The sequence below is a fragment of the Podarcis filfolensis genome (genome assembly GCF_964270895.1).
Source record: "Podarcis filfolensis genome assembly, chromosome: 14".
NCBI lineage: Eukaryota > Metazoa > Chordata > Lepidosauria > Squamata > Lacertidae > Podarcis > Podarcis filfolensis.
This window is the reverse complement of record NC_139616.1, coordinates 35,600,066-35,615,753: the sequence shown is the minus strand read 5'-3', so window position 1 is coordinate 35,615,753 and position 15,688 is coordinate 35,600,066. Positions and strand designations below refer to the sequence as shown.

Below are 15,688 nucleotides of genomic sequence, written 5' to 3'. Positions count from 1 at the left end.
CATTATTTTTCCTTTTGAATTTCTGAACATCCTGTATTCCCCTCCCCACCCCCAAGCATGCTGATTTTACCCTCTTGTGCACAAGAGATGTTGTTTGGTTACCTTGGGGAGAGATTGATGCTGTGTACACACACCATCTACTTAAAACACATTTTCTTCCACCAGCTCAAGAGAATCCCGGGAACTGCAATTTACCTCCAGAGAACTACAGTTCCCAACACCCTTAACAAACTACAGTTCCAGGATTCTTTGGAGGGAAGTCAGCGGCTTTAAATGTATGGTATCAGTATGCACAGCCTCTGTTCCGTCCCCCCCCCACTTCGTAACATAGCTTTTATTAATTTTCACCTTTAAACTGTTTAACACGGTTGCATCAAAATATATCTTTATTTACATTAGAGCATATGACATGCAACAATTACATAAAAATAAAAGAACAATAAATTGTCATGAACTGGCAGAACAACAGGGAGGAATAATAATACTAATAGTAATAGTAATAGTAATAGTTTATTATTTATTATTTATACCCTGCCCATCTGGATCCTGGTGAGGGGTGGAGCTGGGACACACTGGGGTCAACTGGGGATGGGGGAGGAGAGGATGGTGTAGGAAATACTCATGGGGTGACAGAGGATGATGAGGGAATGGGGGCCAGCACACAGGAACCAGAGCAGCAGGACCCATCACCAGAGCCAGAGGGCCCCCGGCCTCCACAAACATGACAGGCTCTGAGGAGTAAGAAGCAGCAGGAGTTGTGCTCCAGGCAGTGGCGTAGCGTGGGGGGTGCAGGGGGGGCGGGCCGCACCGGGCGCAACATCTGGGGTTAGGGCAAATCCACGGGTTAGGGGGCGCAAATCCACGGGTTAGGGGGCGCAAATCCACGGGTTAGGGGGCGCAAATTACTTGCCTTGCCCCGGGTGCTGACAACCCACGCTACACCACTGGCTCCAGGAGGCTGAGATAGGCAAGGCCCCAGAGCCCAGCTCCCTAGCTGGCCAGGTGAGGCTCGCTAGCTCTGGGAGAAAGTGTGTGATTCCTCAGATGGAGTAGGCTTAGAACAGGTGAGGGTCACATGCCTCATCAAGCCCAGATGCTGCAATCAGCATGCAAAGTATAAAAGGGCAACAGAGCTGAGGCGCTGGGTCTGTTCAACTGCCCATGTTGATGGATCTCAGCTTGGATGCTTCAGGATCTCTGCACGACTGTGCTTTGGACTCTGGACACATGGATTGACCCTGGGCTGGGGATTCGACATACTAACTTGCTGCCAGGTAGGCCAGGAGTTCAGGACATAAACACTCTGATAAACATTTCTGAATATATTAACAAAGTTGTGTCAAAGTGCATAGACTGTGAAGAAAATACCTGTTAGTTCCTGCAGTCTAAGTTCCTATTAAAGGCATGGGGGCTGGTCAGGCTGGGTTTTCCTCCCAGATGAGTTGGTATGGTGGGATGTCCCTATTTTCATCAGAGAAAAGTTGGAGGAGATGGAGTCTTCATCAGCAAAATGTTGGAGGGTATGGAATAGGGTGTCCCTATTTTCATTGGAGAAATGTCGGAGGGTGTGCAACTCTCATGTTCATCACTAGTTTGTGTTGTTTGCACAGCATCATAAAGCAAATTCTGGGTGACAATCGCAGGCCACATTTAGCTAGAGCAGAACCTGTGGCCCTCTGTATGTTGGGAGCTATAATTTCCAGCATCTTTGGCCACTGGCCGTGCTCGTTTGGGGCCGAAGGGAGTTGGAGTTCAACCGTATTCAGAGGGTGGCAGGTTCCTCCTTCCTCAGAGTGTTGCTTTCCCAAGGCATCCTCCTCCAAATCCAATTAAAGGGATTATGCGACAGCCACAGCTGCTTCAACAGAAGGATATCGGAGCTCCTAGTTCCTCTTGCTTTGCCCTTATGCTAGTGATAATCTAAGAATATTCTTAGCTAGGGGAAAGGCAAGAAGAACCACTGAGCTTTAGTGCCCTTTGTTGAAGTAGTGGTGTTCACCAGAGAGTTTAAGTACTACAGAGATCAACCTATTAGTCAGCACTTTGGGAATTATTAGAAGAAGCTGTCTGGTGCATCTTGCCAAGTATTATCTCTTCTGAGTTCTGACTGGCAGTGGCTCTCCGGAGCCTCAGGCCAGACGCCTTTCCCATCTATCGGTTCCTTTTAATTGGAGATGTGAAAACTGGAGATGATGCCTGGGACTCTGCACACGAATCATTGTGCTCGGCTGCTACTGAGTCCTGGGCTCCTCCCATGGCTTCCATACATTTATGAAATGGGGAAGTTTTTCGTTCTCATTACTGCAAGAGTCATGTATGTCTGGTGAAATCTCAGAAGCTTGCAGAAGGATGAGTGAGTCTTCTAATGATCCATGGGTGAAACTTCTTTAGAGAGTTTCTGCCTCTCTCTCTGACTAGCAAAATCACTTATCTATACATGAACAAATGTATACCTGTGTGTATGCCTCATTCAAATCATAGACTCATAGAATTGTAGAGCTAGAAGGGAACCTAAGGGCCATCTAGTCCAACCCCCTGGAATGCCGGAATCACAGCTAAAGAATCATTGACAGATGGCCATCCAACCTCTGTTTAAAAACCTCCAACAATCATACGGTCTTATCTACCTTGTCTTTGAATTCATATTATTATTATTATTATTATTATTATTATTATTATTATTATTATTATTATTTCTAAACTCTGGTCTCTCAGGACAGTCACAAAAGGACAAGGGGGGGAAACAAACGCAGGCACCAATTATTTAAGAGAGTAGTTTGTATAATGAACCAGCTGGAATGGAAATTTTGGATTTTCCGAGTGTACATTGCCTTTTTTTGTCTTCTGAAACACTTGGCCAGAGAAAAATAAGTCTCCAAGCTAGACTTCTTTACAAAGGGGATCATGGGAAACTTCCACCATCTCTCCTACCCTCCCCACATCATTGGATGCTTTTATTTCTTTCGCTCTCTCTCATTCTACACAAGAATTAAATAGGAGCTTCTTGCTTTCTTTTCCTTGTCCTTGAATGGATTCAATTAAGCTTGTGAGACCCCCCCTCCCTCCTGGGCCATCCTCCTCCTCTCCCCCCCCCCCCCGTTACTCTTGTGGCGTCATCTGCATCGATTGCTTTCGCAGACCTGCTTCTGCCCTATAATGCTTTCCTCTGTCACTTGCTAAAATGGGCTTTGTTTCTAGAAAGACAAATGGGAAGAAGGTGATGACAGTCGTAGTGATGGTAAAGCAGGGAGGTCAATAGCGCCCCCACTCCACCCCCTGTTATTTCTATCGCCAGGAAAAGCTGAGACTGAAGCGCAGTGTCACAGAGGCTTCCAAAGGATGGAGAGGGATGAAGAGCTGCATGCTGATGGGGCCAGGCAAACACAGTGGCCATTGTGTGGCCTGTAAACTCCTGCATGCAAAAAAGGAGGCAATGGCCTCAGAGTTGGCAGCTCAGAACTTCCCACTAGAAACACTAAATTCTCCAAAACCTTATTTGGAGTGTTTCTAGTGGGAAGTTCTGAGCTGCCAACTCAATTGGCAGACACCAGGAACTCTAGAGCCAGCATGTTAGAGACCGGGGATAGGGAACGTTTTCCAGCCAGAGGCTGGGCAGTCTTCTGGGGGCCACTAGTGTGGGGGGCCAGAGGCAAAAGCAGGTGGAGCAACAAATGCAATTTTTGCCTCTGGACAGTTAGGTTAGCTTCTGCTAGGGTTGCCATATTTCAGAAAATGAAAATCCAGGGCTACCCACCTGTCAATCACATGGTGTTATTGTGACATGACAGGTGGGCAAAATAATTCTGCCAATATCCTCTCTGGGGCTTTGCAGTTGCCTATAGGACCAGTATGAAGACATGCTGGTTTATGGATTCTTTCCCCTTAAAGGGGTGTGGGTAGAGAAGGCTGTTTCTAATGGGGCTTTCCTATATTTCTCCTTTAAGCAGGTGGGTGGCAGCAGCAGCGGTTCAATCTTAAATCCTGCCAATGCAGGATTGAGCCCTGTTCTCTTATCCATCACCAGTGATATCAGTTGATGGGCAGCTGAATGTGGTTTGGGGAAAATGAGTGTGATTCAGCCAAGATTGGCCAAGGGCATGAGGTTCCACAGCCCTGACTTTCTCCATACCACCTATAATCCTATATGCTTCTATCCTGCTGTTCCCTATTTACCTGTTTCCCAAGATAAAAAGCCCCAATCTGCAACCTTTCCCCACAGGGGAGTTGTGCCATTGATCATTTGCATTTCCTATTCTGGACCTTTTCCAACTCTACAATATCCTTTTTGAGGTGAGGCAACCACAGTGCTCTCCATGGGAGGGATGGGGGCCTCAAACTGGGGACTGAATGCGACCCTCCAAGGCTCCCTTGGGGCTCTTTCCCAGCCACACCCCTTCTCAGCCCTCTCACTTGTCCTGCTTTGCACCCTCCTAGAATGTTTCTGCCTGGCTACAATGCACCTTTAACCATGCTGCTTGCTTGCTTGCTTGCCTGCACAGAGGCTAGAGAAGAATGTGAGAGTAAATAAAGGTTTGTTGACCCACCTATTTTCCAGATAGGGAGACTTGGGAGGGGCATAAAAGGTAAAGGGACCTCTGACCATTAGGTCCAGTCGCGGACAACTCTGGGGTTGTGGCGCTCATCTCGCTTTATTGGCCGAGGGAGCTGGCATACAGCTTCCGGGTCATGTGGCCAGCATGCCTAAGCCGCTTCTGGCAAACCAGAGCAGCGCACCGAAACACCGTTTACCTTCCCGCCAGAGTGGTACCTATTTATCTACTTGCACTTTGACGTGCTTTCGAACTGCTAGGTTGGCAGGAGCAGGGACCGAGCAACGGGAGCTCACCCCGTCATGGGGATTCGAACCACCGACCTTCTGATTGGCAAGTCCTAGGCTGTGGTTTAACCCACAGTGCCACATATGTATCCCCAATTCCTGGGGTTCCCCATCTCTGATCTAAGGAACTTCCACCCGTAGGCTCCCCAACCAGAAAATCCAAATGATAAAAAGACTTGATTTATTTTACAAACTGCAATGAAAAAACTGAATAGATGGTTAAGTGGGCATTTAGGGGTACTGTAATATTGAATAGCTTATGTAGCTCTGAAGATGTGACTCACCCTTGACTAGGAGCACTGTTCCATTTCTTGTTGCTGACTGCTTTCCTGTATGATTTTCACCCGAGTCTTAATGATGCTGCTGCAAGTGTAGAAGTACTATCCGTGCAGCATCATTTACACTGCTGCAGTGTCAAGTGTCAAAGGACTCTGTGCTGAGCTGGAATGTTCCAGATATGAACGACTGCCTTAAAAAGCCATGGAATTCTGCCCCAACATGATCTGAGCTCAGCATTAATGATGAAATGCCATTTTGGGCAAGCAGTCAGGCTCTTGGGAACGTCTAAGCCTTTGTCACTTAAAAGAAAGAAATCAGTGGGACTTACCTCTGAGACAAAGTCTGTTTGGGGGCTCTGATAAAACCCTCAAGCCTCACCCACTGACTCCTTCCATAGTTTTCTAAAAGAGTAGCTAAGGGGAGAACCCATAAAAGATAAGGGAAGGGTGGAAAGATGAGAATGCATACTATTATGAATCAGGACAGGAGTGATATTTTCTCCAAGGAGATGGATGTATAACTCATCCCCAAGGAAGTAACATACTGGCTGGGTCTTGTTCCTGATCAGTAGGAGAATCAGAATCAGGGAAGTAGGAAACCACTGTGGGAAGTCTGAGGAGCTCACCAAGCCAGATGTGGTGCATGAGCAGTATTTGCATGTTCCTTTTGGAAACATCTCAGCCAGCCAGGAGTCAGGTGGTGAAAAGGGTAGCACAAACCCCATGGTCTTGGTACTATGGACAGCTCCCTAGTGGTGAAGGCCGAATTGTGCATGAAAGGAAAACCACATGCAATCTGATGAAACCTGGCAGAGTCCAGTAGATTCAGGGGGTGGGGTGCAGGATGGAACAGAACAGGACACAACAACCAGTGGCTGGGTTTCTCAAGGGCTGTTAGATGAGCTTGGCGGGGGGATGTTAAGAGGTGAGCGCTTAAAACCCCAACTGAAGTATCTCCCTTGGATAATAATGATTGTTTATTTTTAGGAACAAAGGAAGCTGCCTTACACTGAGCCAGATCCTTATTCCATTTAGCTCTGTACTGTCTAGACCATGGGTAGGCAAACTAAGGCCCGGGGGCCGAATCCGGCCCAATTGCCTTCTAAATCCAGCCCGCAGGCAGTCAGGGATTCAGCGTGTTTTTACATGAGTAGAATGTGTGCTTTTATTTAAAATGCATCTCTGGGTTATTTGTGGGGCATAGGAATTCATTCATCCCCCCCCCAATATAGTCCGGCCACCCACAAGGTCTGAGGGACAGTGGACCGGCCCTCTGCTGAAAAAGTTTGCTGGCCCCTAGTCTAGACTGACTGGCAGCAGCTCTCCAGAGTTTCAGACTGGGAGCTCTCCCAGCCTTGAACCCGAGACCATGAGCTCTGGGATCTGCATGTAAATTAGATGGTCTACCAATGAGCCACAGCCTCTTCCCTTTTTATAACTTTTCCCTTTTACTTAACTGATCAATAGTGCTTTGCATTGCCAGAAAAGTGGGAAGGAAGCCCTATAAAAATAACCTGTAATGCTGTGATGCTTGACAAAAGACACCAAATGTATACACTCCAAAAACCCGACAACGATAGCAACAATGGAGTTGTTTTATAAATGTATATGTAGGAGGATTATCATCTTTATTCAGGTTTGTTTTACAAAGCAGGAGAACAAAGAATTTAAAAAATGACTAACAGTTAAAAGCTTTTGGATTGCAGGTCAAAGGGGGAGGATTAATTTTTCAAAACATACTCTGCATGGTGCTTTCATGATTTTATGAACCATAATAGCTATATGCTGCTTCCAAATCCATAGGCACCATGTATACCCCAAGCACAATCCCGTCATTACTAACTCAGTGACAAAGCCTGACCTGGAACTTTCTAAATGACCAAGTCTGGTCCTCTTACCTCTCAGCAGCTTTTGATACCATTGACTATGGGATCCTTCTGGAGCGACTGTCTGAACTAGGGGTGGGTAGCACCACTTTGCAGTGGTTCCAGTCCTACTTGGATGGTTGTTCCCAGAGGGTGTTGCTTGGGGAATGCTTTTCAGCCCCATGGAACCTTCAATGTGGGGTTCTGTTCCGCAGGGCTCAATCCTATCCCCCACATTGTTTAACATCTACATGAAACTGCTGGGGGTGTTATCTGGAGGTTTGGAGTATGTTGTCAGCCGTATGCTGATGACACTCAGCTCTATTTCTTCTTTACATCTGCAGGTGAGGCAGTGGAAGTGCTGGACCAGTGTCCTGCCTCAATAATGGACTGGATGAGAGTCAACAAACTGAAGCTCAATCCAGATCAGACTGAGGAACTGCTAGTGGGTGGTTCCCTAGACCATGATGGGTGGGAGATCGCCAGCTCTTGATGGGGTTACACTTCCTCTGAAGAAGCAGGTTTGTAGCTTGGGGGTACTCCTGGATCTTTTGCTGTCACTCGAGGCTCAGGTGGCCTCAGTGGCCCGGAGTGCCTTCCATCAGCTTCGGCTGGTGGCCCAGCTACGCCCCTACCTGGACTGGTATAGCTTAACTACTGTTGCCAATGCTCTGGTGACCTCAGGGTTAGATTACTGCAATGTGTTATATGTAGGGCTGCATCGGAAGATGGTTCGGAAACTTCAGCTGGTGCAGAATTCAGCAGCCAGGTTGCTCACCGGAGCAAGTCGGTTTGAACATATTACACCGATCCTGGCCCAACTGCACTGGCTACCAATTAGTTTCTGGGCCCAATTCAAAGTGCTGGTTTTGATCTATAAAGGCTTAAATGGCTCAGGACCGCAATACCTCAAGGACCGCCTCTTTTCATATGAACCTACCTGGACCCTGAGATCATCTTCTGAAGCCCTCATTCATGTGCCTCCTCCTCGAGAGGTCCAGAGGGTGGCAACATGAGAATGGGCCTTCTCTGCAGTGGCTCCCCATCTGTGGAATGCTCTTTCCAGGGAAGTTTGCCTGCTGCCTTCATTATACAGCTTGAGGCGCCAGGCAAAAATGTTCCTTTTAAACCAGACCTTTGGTTGATTTGATTGACATCCTATGCCCTTTTAAAATGTGGATTGGGGGGGTTATTGGGTTGTTGTTGTTGTTGTATGATTATGTATTTGGTTTATTCTGTGAACTGCCCTGAGACCCTCCTGGCCTCTCTAACTGGCCCTCAGAATTCTCCCCAGGTCACACCACCTCTCTCTAGGCAGGTGTGCCAACTTGAATAAAATATTGGGGGGAGGGTTCCTCAGGTAAGCCCCACCCTGCTTAATTGGTCACATGATGCAGTGCATACACACCATTTGAATGACAATGCCCATCAACTGGGGAGGGCAACCACCTCAGATATTTTATTGGGGGGCAAAGCCCTCTTGGCTCCTATGTCTCCAGGTCACTGGCTCTGCTTTCCAGCCAAAGTGTTTTTTGCCTGGTCAAAATGTGTCCTTGAACTCTGACAATGCCCTTTGCTTGTCTAGATGGAGGACAGAACATGAGAAGGGTGTGTGTGTGCGCGCGTGCGCATAGAAACTTGCCTACTGTACAAAGGTAAAAACTACATTTCTTGCTCCAACCACTGGTGCCTCTGGCCCCACCTACCACTGGCATGTGGCCCTCAGAAGGTTGCCTAGAGGAGAATGTGGCCCTTGGGCTGAGAAAGTTTCCTCACCTCTGAAATAAAGCAGTAAAGAGGCCAAAGTAACTTACAAAGGTGAAATACAGCTGAAAAACTGTAAGTTAAGAACACTTAAAAATCAATAAACCCCAGATACAAAACAAGTGTATGGTGAAATAGTGCGGGGGTGGGGTGGGGGGAGGGAATCTGAGCAGACTGGAATAAAATCCTAGAAGCCAGTTAGCATCAGCCTCTTCCCTGGGACTCTCTCAAACCCAGCGTTTGCCCGCAGTTCCTCCGAAACAGTTAACAGGCTCAGAGTTCCCGCCCACAGGTATGATATCACTGCTCCCATCTGCCAATCGCCTCTTGATGTTGCGGCAAAAGAGTCCTCCAAGCCACAGCTCAGAGCAGAAAGCAAACAGCGGCAACAGCAGTCAGAGCCCAAGGAGAGAGACAGAGGAAGACGAGGAAGAACACAGGACTTTGCTTTTCTCACTTCTCCCTTGCAGAGAAAGCTGTGCTGGGAGCAGGAGGCAGCAGCCCATGCTGTGACTGCAAACTCTCCAGGCTCGCGTGGGCACCTGCCCCTGTGCACCTTGCCAGGATGATGGGCTGCAAGTCCAACTCGCTCACTTGCTTGCAAGGAGGGAAGCCGGGTCTGCCTGCAGTGGCTGCCACCACCGACTCCACGGCCACACTCAACAAGCTGGCGCTGGCCACGGGGGGCACGGAAAAATCCTGGTACCGCTGCGTCTTCCCCTTTGGCATCGTCTCCCTGGTCATTGGCATTGCTGCCACGTGCATCACCTTCACCATCAATGGGCGGCAGATGGACATTGCCAAGGTGGTCTCGGTGGCCACCCTGATCTTCGGGGTGGGCCTGCTGGTGGGCGCCTTGGTCTGCTGGCGGGCCAAGAGGCAGCGGCAGCGCAAGAAACAGCAAGAGGAGCCTGCTTCTGTCGAACAGGGGGCTTTGTGATGCAGGCACCAGACCCAAACCCCGGCAGGTAGACCCATGGCTGGCAAGAACCCCACCTTTTTCTTGTACTCCATGGCAGAATGAGGGGAGCCAGGAAGGGGGCTTTGGCAGCGCCTTCCAATGTTTTGGGAAGAGAGAAAAAGGACAGTGGAACCTGGCAGTGTGGGGGCAACTTTTGTCCTGTTTTTACTGAATGTGTTGAGCGATGTTTTGGACAGTGAAAGGGAATTGGCCCAGTCCAGGAAGGATGGTGAAAAGCCGGAGGCGAGTAGCAGGGCTGGCTGGCTGTGCGTCAGGCTGTTCCCCTACAAAAGTCGCCCTGACCTTGGGTTTGCAAGCTTCTTTGCCACACAGAACTGTTTGTTTACAAAGAGCCCCGGGAAAAACTCATTTTAAAAAAAAACACCAGCAGAATGAGAGCAGGGAAGGCGTTTCCTCCCACAAGGATGCTTTCTGCTCGTCTCCCAACACAGCTATGCATATTGTTGACTGATCACAGAAAGAGATACCTATTTTTTTTTAATGAGGATCGTGGAGCAGCATTGCCTAGTGAAACATGAGCGGAGCCAAAAGTTCACTAGTTTCTGCAGGACAAAAACAGTGCGATTCTGCTGGCTGAGAAGGATGATGGAGCCTGGAGGTTCCAGTTGGTGGTAGCTCTAGAATGATACTCCTTTTCCAGGGTGGAAAGCCCAGGTCAAAGGTTACTGTCAGGATGTTTTTGGAATAAACAGATACCATCACTTCTTGCAAGTAAAAGTGAAGAAATACCGTTTGATGAAGAAGGTGCACAGTGGAAGCAGAAGAGCCCAAGACAAGTTTCAAGATCTCACGAGACATGGGACAGTTGAAACTGCAGCTGAAGCTTATAAAGCGGTACAGCTTTCCTGTGGGGATGGCGGGGCAACTGTTCATTGTGAACAGTTTGTGAAAGAAGAGGCTGGCTTAATCTGCCCTTCAGCGCAAAGTGCTGCAAACTAAGGAAGTTTCTAGTGCTGGTGGAGCTTTGCCCACCTGACTATAAATTCAGTCATGTGCCACCAACCCATGCAGTCCGCATTGTGCCTCTGGTTGGTTGCACATTGGCAATATACTGACGCAGGAGTGCGCTGTGAGGTTGTCCACCACAGACAGTTATTCCACTAGTTTTCCAAAGCAATGTATCAGGTATTCTTGATGGAATTAATGTAACCCGTAGCTTGACAGTTGCTGCATCAGAGTTGTGGTTTCAGAGGATGCAAAGGGCAGGTCGTTGACAGGGCCCCAGTTAGGACAGGATAGCAGCTGAGCTTGTAAGAGGCATGAGAGAGAGAGAGTAAATATATCATGCATTAGATGCCTACATTAAAGGGTGGGGGGACAAATCTCAATGTCCTGGTTCGATCTTTCAGTGTTTCTCCTTGGGAAGTAATAGGATCAGAACAAGGAATGTGTGTATTCCTGACTTCTCTAAGCTTTCCCCCTTAACCTGACTTCTTTGGCTTGTTTTCTCCCCCCAGCAGGGTGGCCTGAAAACCACAGCTGTGTACCAGCAATTCAAAGGAGGTCTCCTTTCTCCTCCTTGCTGTTCATTCTCAGCTAAGCTATAGTAATACCAAGGCTGGCTGATAGCTATGGCTGGAAGAGCAGGGGGTGGGTGGCTGGGTGGGTAGGGAACAGCTGCTCTCTTGGCTCCTCAGCACCTGGAGCTCATCCACATCCACACATGCAGCTGGAAAGAAGTGAAACCAGACTCTCTGTAAGCCTAGGAGCCGGAAAAAGGCAGCGGCCAGGACTGGCGTGGGGGTGGACGAGGCTGGGAACGAAGGGTGTGCACACATACATCACGTTTCCTGGCTAACTCCTTCACAGTATGCTGTTGGATTAACCTCCCCCCCCCGGGGGGGGTGCTGCTGTTATGTCTGGCCCAAGTGTAACATATGTGGAAGTGCAAACTTGACTGAGCAGGAAGGGAGACAGACCAGAGGCAGCAGCGCTTTGGGGCCATATCCAGATGTTAATCTCCTGTACTCCTTGTTGGAGTTCTAAAACAGGGATGACCCATATCTATTCACTTGGGGGGGGGGGTTGCTCAGTCCTCCAGACTTTCCTCTGGGGAAGGGCATAAGGAAGTTTGTTGCAAACATCTGAATGGCTGATAGGTAACTCAGCAGCAGGGCATTTGCTTTGCGTGCAAAAGGTCCCAGTTTCGCACCTGGGTATCTCCAGGTAGGGCTGGGAAAGACTGCCTGCCTGAAACCCTGGAGAGCCTCTGCCAGTCAGTGTAGGCAATATTGAGCTAAATGGCCCAATGCCCTGACTCGGTTTAATGCAACTTCCTCTGTAGACATGCTTCATAATAAAGGTATCATTGTTACCTTTTTATTCTGCCTTTCTCAAATGACAGCATGCATAATTTCTGTCTTTTATCCTAAGGTAGGCTAGGTTGAGAGATGGTGTCTGGCCCAAAGCCATCCAGTCCGTTGCCAGAAATTTGAACTTGGATCTCCCTAGAATAAATCTGACACCAGCTGCCATTGCACCACACATTCTGCATCTTGCACATCACATACATCCCATTTTTGTCCTTGTGTATGTAATTTCTGTGTACAGTATTGGCATAGCTTTTGTTTCTTACAGCTTGCAAACATTCTTCTTTTCTCCACGAATGTAACCGTGAGCAACCTTTCCCCGCCCCTCGATTAGATCTTGGTGGGGCTTCCAGGGCCAAATAAAATTGCCTCAGGGTTGGTTGGGCTGAATCTACTCAAAGGGTCTAGTTGCCTACTACCACCCCACTCAAAGATAAGTTCTCATACCCAAGAAGAGGCAGGCACCTTTTTGTGTAGGAAACCAGATGTGCTGACCATACGTATGGTGCTGAGCCACATGGAGGCTCATTCTAGCCATGGCAAGTGGACCGGTGCAGGTGGAAGCATTTTGACGTAGGAAGCGCTGGAAGATTATGCCATATCCTACTCAGTGAAAGAAGTGAGGGATAACTGTTGCTTCCCTGGAATATGGTAGAGCACATGCTGTGCATAGAGGAAGTCCCAAGTTCATTCAAAATAAAAATCAGAGTTATTTCCGGACTAGTCTGCTGAGCATACATCCTGATTTGCTTGCACAAAGGAAGTGGGAAGGTTTGATGGTGTTGGGAATTTATTTAGTGGTTTCTGGAGTGTTTCCCCGACACTTTCCTTATTGCAAAGAGAGAGAGAGAGAGAGAACAAGTCCAATATGTGGGAAGGGGTGGGAACGTGTTGGACCACCCTGCCCCAGAAGTACCCCAGGGAGCAGGGGAAAGGAAAGGCACCACCTGGGCAGCTCTTGCTACCCAGACTAGAGAATACTATGCTAAATGAACAAATCGCCTGACTTCATTTAAGGTAGCTTCCTCTGCAGCATAGCTCTCACTTTTAATATATGTGATCCATGTGTTTCAGAGAGACAGACCTCTCAAGCATTTCCATAACTTTAAATGAAAACCATGCCTGTAACAAAGCCAGAATTTACAACTCCTCTTCCTTCTCCAGGAAAGATCTTTTGTCAGTTTCTAATGCTTTGTTCTGTAACTCAAGAACTCAGAGCTGCTTTCTTTGCTTTTTGTTACTCTCTGTTTCCATTGAGGGGTTGGGGGGGGTTTAAGAGAGAAGAAAATAGACCTTTGCTCACCCAGGAAGATCCTTTGTTTGCCTGCATAATAGAGCAATAACCTGCCACGGTTAACCCCTTGCTGTTCCACTGTTGCAAAAGACAGGCGGACTTTCTATAATTAGGCTGCCAATAGCAGGTCTGTTTTCTCTATTTCTGGGCACCGGGTAATCAAATATGACCCCCCCCCACCCTCCAGCAGCTGAGTGCAATGCATGGCATTTCCTGGGCTGGAGAGATCTGTATACAGTTTTGTTGACATCCCTGCATGATCTTCAAGTCCACAAGCCAACAGGCAAACTTCAAAAGACTTGGGGGTGCATACAGATATGCCCAGCTTTGGGATCTCATGCATTTATTTCTTCTGTGGGATGAGCTCTGCTATCTTCCACTGCTGATGTATGTACATGTACTTGGCTCTGAATTTGGGCAGTAGCTTAATGGCAAAACACCTGCTTTGGATGTTGATTCCAGGTTCAATCTTCGGGATCCCCAGGTAGGACTGGGAAAGATTCCTTGCCTGAAACCCTGGGGAGCTGCTGCCAGTCAGTGTAGACAGTACTGAGTTACCTAGACCAAAAGTCTGACTTAGTATAAGGAAGGATCCTAAGCTCTTGCAGCAAAAGCCCCTTCTAGAAGTTACCTTGTTTATTTGGATTGGTTTGGTTCACTGCTGCAACACATAAGCGGTGCCGTTAGAAATATATCATCTACAAGCATTTATAACTTCAGTGAAGGACACACAAAAAATATGCCCGGCACTGTGGAGTTCAGCTAGGAATTCTGTTGGTCAGGTGCCAGTTCCCTGTGCCACTGCAGCTGTTGCCTTGAGGGCAAAACTGCAGGTGATTAAAGTTGGGCTTCATCATTCTGGATGATTTATGAACATAGAAAGCTGTCTTCTTCTGAGTTGCCACACCCCTCACTGGCCCCATTTTGCACTCTTTGGGTAGTTTTGTTTCGTTTTTGCCTGGTTGGAATGTGTTCTTGCACACATGGAGGCTAGAGAGGGGTGTGTGTGTGTAGAGACAAGCATACCATGCACAGGTAAAATTTATATTAATTGCTCCATCTGTCTTTTCTTTTGGTCCCATCCTGCACTGACATGTGGCCTCCAGAAGATTGCCCAGAATTTGGCCCCCTACCCCTGGCATAGAGAAGTGGTCTGGTTGAAACCAGAGACCCACCTCTGACTCCCAGGCTACAACATGGGACCCATTTTCACATTTGATTTATACCTTACAGAGCTGATAAGGCACGTTATGAATCCTAAAATGGCAATTCACAGAGCACAGTGTTCCTTTAGCATTGCTACTAAATGCAAATCAGCCCTGCAGTATGGCAGGAGAAAGGCACAAGCATGTGGGTGGCAGGAATTACGTACCTTATTATTATTATTTTTAATGGCCCATTCCATTCCCCTGCCACTTTGCAGTGCTTGTGGATGTTGATAAAATGAGCATCTCATCAGAAGAACACATCCTCGTCCAGACACACATGTAGTGCTCCTTTGGTCTGGCCAGCCTAAGGTGGAATCCAACATGGCAGCAACAGCTTTGCTGAGATCCACCTGATGTGGCCTTGCTACCCATCTGCAGGTCCTGATCTACTGTCATTGGGCAGCTGCTAGTAGTCATGCCTCTGCAGGGCTGGCATAATGTACCGTAAGTGCTGCTGCAGGCAATGAGGCTGGCAATGCACTTTCTGCCAATCAGTGGAGGCCGTAGTGCTGAGCTTGACCTTCTAGCTTGGCTGAGTTCCTGCTTCCGATCACACCTTTTCTCTCTGCTTCTAATCAGCTAAATTTGGTCATGTTCTTGGAAGGTGGAACATTTTATGCACAAACTGGTGTGGTTTCATCACACTGGACTCCGTTGCCATAGCTTGGCTTAATGGAAACTAAGTTGGTGTTACTTGCAAATGACATCTGCTTCCTAGGTTTCCTTCCTCCAGCTGAAAAAAAAAGCATCTGCTTGGACCACTCCAGCCATCACATCACCACCACATGGGTCAAAAGATTGTTTGTTTGCTTTCCAATACTATCTTCTTCATCAAAGTTCTTAACCGTCTAGTCCTGGCTGCAGTGGGAAGCATCCAGGTGATGAGGCTCCACATTGGTGGGACACAGAGTGATGCTGGAACATGCAACTCTCCAGACATGGTGTAGTGGTTAGAGCACACTACTCCCATCATCCCAGACCACTGGCCATGCTGGCTAGGAATAGTGGGAGTTGCAGTCCAACAGCATGTGGGGAGCCAAGGTTGAGAAAGGCTGGGTTAGTGTTGGAGTATGACTTTGGGAGACCAGGGTTCAAATCCCTACTTGGCCATGGAGCTTGCTGGGCCAGTCACCAACTTTCAGCCTATGTTA

At 48.0% G+C, this 15,688-nt stretch overlaps 1 protein-coding gene across 1 annotated transcript; it reads left to right on the top strand.

Annotated features, from left to right (window-relative positions):
- The first annotated feature begins 9,083 nt into the window (after positions 1–9,083).
- On the top strand, positions 9,084–12,753 carry LOC310748738 (transmembrane protein 100-like). Its single transcript, XM_083584591.1, has one exon. It carries the CDS (start codon positions 9,310–9,312, stop codon positions 9,682–9,684), a length of 375 nt encoding a protein of 124 aa, XP_083440717.1. The 5' UTR covers positions 9,084–9,309; the 3' UTR covers positions 9,685–12,753.
- The last annotated feature ends 2,935 nt before the right edge of the window (positions 12,754–15,688 follow it).

What these genes read in the sequence shown, in the direction of transcription:
- LOC310748738 (XM_083584591.1), top strand. Translation starts at nt 9,310, where the DNA reads ATGATGGGCTGCAAGTCCAACTCGCTCACTTGCTTGCAAGGAGGGAAG.